Raw genomic sequence first — 4,406 nt, forward strand, 5'->3', positions numbered from 1 at the left:
ACTTTGCTCATAAAGGTTTAATAAAGGATCAACTTCACAAAGAAACACACCGACATTATGGGAAATGAGCTTACCGTCTTCTCCAAAGGTAGACAAGATGATCGAATTTCCTCTCTGTGCGTTCAACCGAAAGCTATCCGGCTGCAAGCTAGCCTAGCTTAGCACAAATGAATGGAAGCGGCTACGCCAAAAACACCCCATCCTTTTCACTGGAGGCGACAGTGGCTCAAGGAGGTAAAGCGATCGTCTGGTAATCGCGAAGGTTCCCACTTCGATTCCCGCTCCTCCCGGCAGCATGTCAAAATGTCCCTGAGCGAGACACTTAACCCGTCTGAATGGGTGAATGTGAGGAACAAAATAAAGCACTTAAAAGCGCTATATAAATGCAGTCCATTTACCATTTACCATTTTAAGCTAGGCTAGCCGATGCATATCCGCTTCAATTCATTTGCGCTAAGCTTGGCTAAGCTTGCAGCCGGTATAGCTTTCCACCGAACGCAGAGTGGAGGAGGGGGAAACCGGTATCCCCAACCCCCGGTGACATACAGTAACTCCCACTTCTACATTACAACAATAACTGTGAACCGGACTTGCATTTGCTGCACTATACACTATACACTATTCCATCCATTGCAGGCCAACGCCCCCCTCCATCCATTAACTCAACTGGACTGTCACTGTACTATTTATTGCACTAGCACAACTGCACTTGGGACATTGATATGATTGATATTATTATTATTATTATTATTATTATTATTATTATTATTATTATTATTATTATTATTATTATTATTATTATTATTATTATTATTATTATTATTATTATTATTATTATTATTATTATTATTATTATTATGTATATGCTATATTCAGTATGTTTGTATGCCAGTGGTGATGCTCTAAACTCAATTAACTCAACTGGACTGTCACTGTACTATTTATTGCACTAGCACAACTGCACTTGGGACATTGATATGATTGATATTATTATTATTATTATTATTATTATTATTATTATTATTATTATTATTATTATTATTATTATTATTATTATTATTATTATTATTATTATTATTATGTATATGCTATATTCAGTATGTTTGTATGCCAGTGGTGATGCTCTAAACTCAATTTCGTTGTACCAACAATGACAATAAAGATTCTATTCTATTCTATTCTGTCCCTCTTCTCGACGGTCTGACCCTGGAGAAGACGGTATAAAAAAAAGCACATTTCCCACAAAGCCGGCGTGTTTCCTCGAAAACTCTAAAACAGCCGCGTCTCTGGACTTCATTTCAGAGCCGCTAGCGGGTTGAAGTGTGTGCGCGGGGGGACGGTCCCGGGGGGCCGCTGCTGCGGTGGCGGTGGAACGTACCTCTCCGCCCTTCATGCTCTTCAAGCCCATGTCACCTTTCCCCTTCTTCCCCTTCTTGTTCTTCTTCTTCTTGCAGCAGCACTTCTTCACGATGCAGAAGCAGCAGGACAGGATGAGGATGGCGGCGACCACGGCGATGGCGACGATGGCCCAGGACGGCACTGAGAGAGACACACACACACACACACACACACACACACACACACACACACACACACACACACACACACACACACACACACACACACACACACACACACACACACACACACACACACACACACACACACACACACACACACACACACACACACACACACACACACACACACACACACACACACACACACACACACACACGCACACACACACACACAGAGTCAGAGATTTTATTTGCCATGTATGGACGAATCCACATTGGAATACAGGTACAGAGCAAACACTGTTGTGTGTCTACAACTAATCCAATACAGGAGTAGAGTAGAAACAGTACAGAATTGTTTTAAAAAAAACACAAGACAGTATAAAAGGACAAATGCTAAAGTTGATCAACATCCCCTAAAGTGCATATCATAGTAAAGTGCATAATGCATAGAGGCACAATTTACAGTAAGAGTCCATAATAATCAAAGTGCGTGATGCACAGACACACAGACACACAACAGCACTTCCACAACCTGACTGGTAATAACACAGCAAAACAAAAATAAACAAAACAAAACACACACACACACACGGACGCACATACTGTACACACCCGCCGACGGCACACACAAGAGACAAATGGTTTGACATTTGACCAACCGCGGTAATGTGATTACAGTGTAATTATAGTCAGTGATATGTCCTGTGCCAAATATATTTAGTACGAGGTGCTAAGTTCGTCGATTGGATTTGGTGAAAATTTGATTTCGGCGCCATTAGGAAGGGCAGGCCCCTGATCGATAGGGAATAAAGGCATTAGGAGGCTGCCAGGGGCCTGCTGGGGAGAGGGGAGGTGTGATTCTAAAGTAATTGCTGAGCACCGCATCAATAAAAGCCGCTTGGTCTGAACAGGTCCGAACAGGTCTGCACCCTAGGGTTGAGTACCGACCTTGGTGTTTTTAAGGGGACCGACTGGATTACATCGGTACTACTGAGTACCGATTCACACTAGACTAGATCAATCGGTACCACATTTCGGTACCTTTACATGTTTATTATAAGAGTGTAATATTACAAGACAAGAGGGAGTCTTATCCACAAATATATATATTACTGTCCCGTCTCTTGGGTCTTTGGAAAGACTAGACGAGGTCAGAGGAGTTTGATCATATTTACAGAGGATGGCCGGATAATGTTGATATTTAAACATTTAAAAACATAATACATGATCGTGTGATTTATTTTGTGTGGTGTGTTACAACAATAACTAACAAAACGTTTTCTTACAACTGAAATAAAAAGAAAATTGTAATTACAGAGAGAGTTAACTAAGTACCAAAAAAAAGCTACCGTTGGGTACCGATACCGAATTCCAGGAACTGGTACTGGTACCGGTATCGATTCAAATGTGATTCGGTACCCAACAACCCCACCCAAGAGAGAGGAGCTTGAGCAGTAATGTGACTGCCTAATACATTTTTTTCTCATTTTGGATATTTGGATATATAAAAAACTGTACTTTTATTTTATTTTTCATTATCTGTTATATATATATTTTTTTTTATTAAATTATAATGTAAAATATTGTAAGGAAGGGGCAGGGCTTGATATTATTATTATTTTTTTTTACTTACCCCTGTTCCTTGTATGGAAATAGTCTTTGACTATATACCCTTTTGTTTTTTAAACTTGTTTTATGTTTCTATGTTCGAGACAAATACAAATACAAATCAAATCAAAACCCTGAACAGCCACTCACGTGGGATCTTGTCGATTTCATTCAGGAACTTGTTCTTGATCTCGTCGAAGGCGTCGTTCTTGTTGACCTCGGTGGAGTTGTCTCCGGAGGTGGAGGCGGCGGGGGCTGGAGCCATAGTCAAGGCACTGGCTCCTGTGGGCTCTGGGGCGACCATGGCCTCTGGTTTCTTCTTGAACAAGTTCCACTTTCCTGACATCTAAGCTGCACACACAGTCCCTGTGAGGCAGAAGAAAACACGGTCAACAAAATATTAGATTAAAATGTATTCATTCTATATTATATAGTTATTTTATATCATCATCATAGAAATGTGTGCATTGAAATGTAAAGTCTCGACGACATTGAAAATGAGGGTGACCTCAATTGTCTTTTCGAGAATAAATAAAGGTTGATGATGATTGTCATTACACAGCACAAGTACAGTACAACGAAAAGGAAGTTTAGCATCCAACCAGAGTGCAACAGCAATATACAATGTCCAGGTGATTAAACTGGGTACAAAATATACAAATGAGTACTACTGTAGTGTAGTGCTAATCAGATGTATATGTGCAGAGTTGTAATATTAATATGTACAGTGACACGGGTATAAAGACAGTATGGTAGTAGTCATGCTGGCCAGCAGCCTAACTAGTAAGAGTAGGATATGTACAGATATATAGTATCTACAGATATGTAAAAGGACTATAACCAGGTAAGTACAGGTGTGGATAGATATATACTGTATACGTGAGAATAAATATATATATACAGTATATGGTATATATATTATTTTACATGCTATCATACAGAGCTATGGGTTATATGCAGGTGTATAAGTAAGTGCAAAGAGGGGTCAGTTCTCAGATAATGTCAATCCGACTAATTATTTTCTTTTGCCACTCATACGTTTCACTGCAAGCATCGCTAAGACCTTGTCAGATACATGAACAGCAGACGCTTTTGTGAACCGAACCAACCGACCACCCAATCAACAGAGCAAGACACAGAGCCGCTGGTCGTGTCTCGCAGCTATAACCCATTTAAAAAACAATTACTGAAGTTAGACCTTTTGTGTTTGTTAATTATCATAATGCATGTAAACACTACAATGCCCATTTGCAACTGGACCATGAGTCATTTCTA

The 4,406-nt window shown here is 39.9% G+C and overlaps 1 protein-coding gene across 1 annotated transcript in view; it reads right to left on the reverse strand.

Annotated features, from left to right (window-relative positions):
- The window catches only part of LOC311243573 (synaptotagmin-1-like), a gene marked incomplete at both ends in the record, with an annotated part of 25,914 nt that extends 22,437 nt beyond the window's left edge, over nucleotides 1-3,477 (reverse strand). The window contains 2 exons of the mRNA XM_084332841.1: nucleotides 1,379-1,539; nucleotides 3,282-3,477. Coding sequence (XP_084188967.1) covers nucleotides 1,379-1,539; nucleotides 3,282-3,477 — 357 coding nt within the window. The remainder of the gene's footprint in view (nucleotides 1-1,378; nucleotides 1,540-3,281) is intronic.
- Nucleotides 3,478-4,406: the final 929 nt, after the last annotated feature.

Source organism: Notolepis coatsorum (assembly GCF_963971535.1).
Source record: "Notolepis coatsorum genome assembly, chromosome: 17".
Lineage (NCBI taxonomy): Eukaryota > Metazoa > Chordata > Actinopteri > Aulopiformes > Paralepididae > Notolepis > Notolepis coatsorum.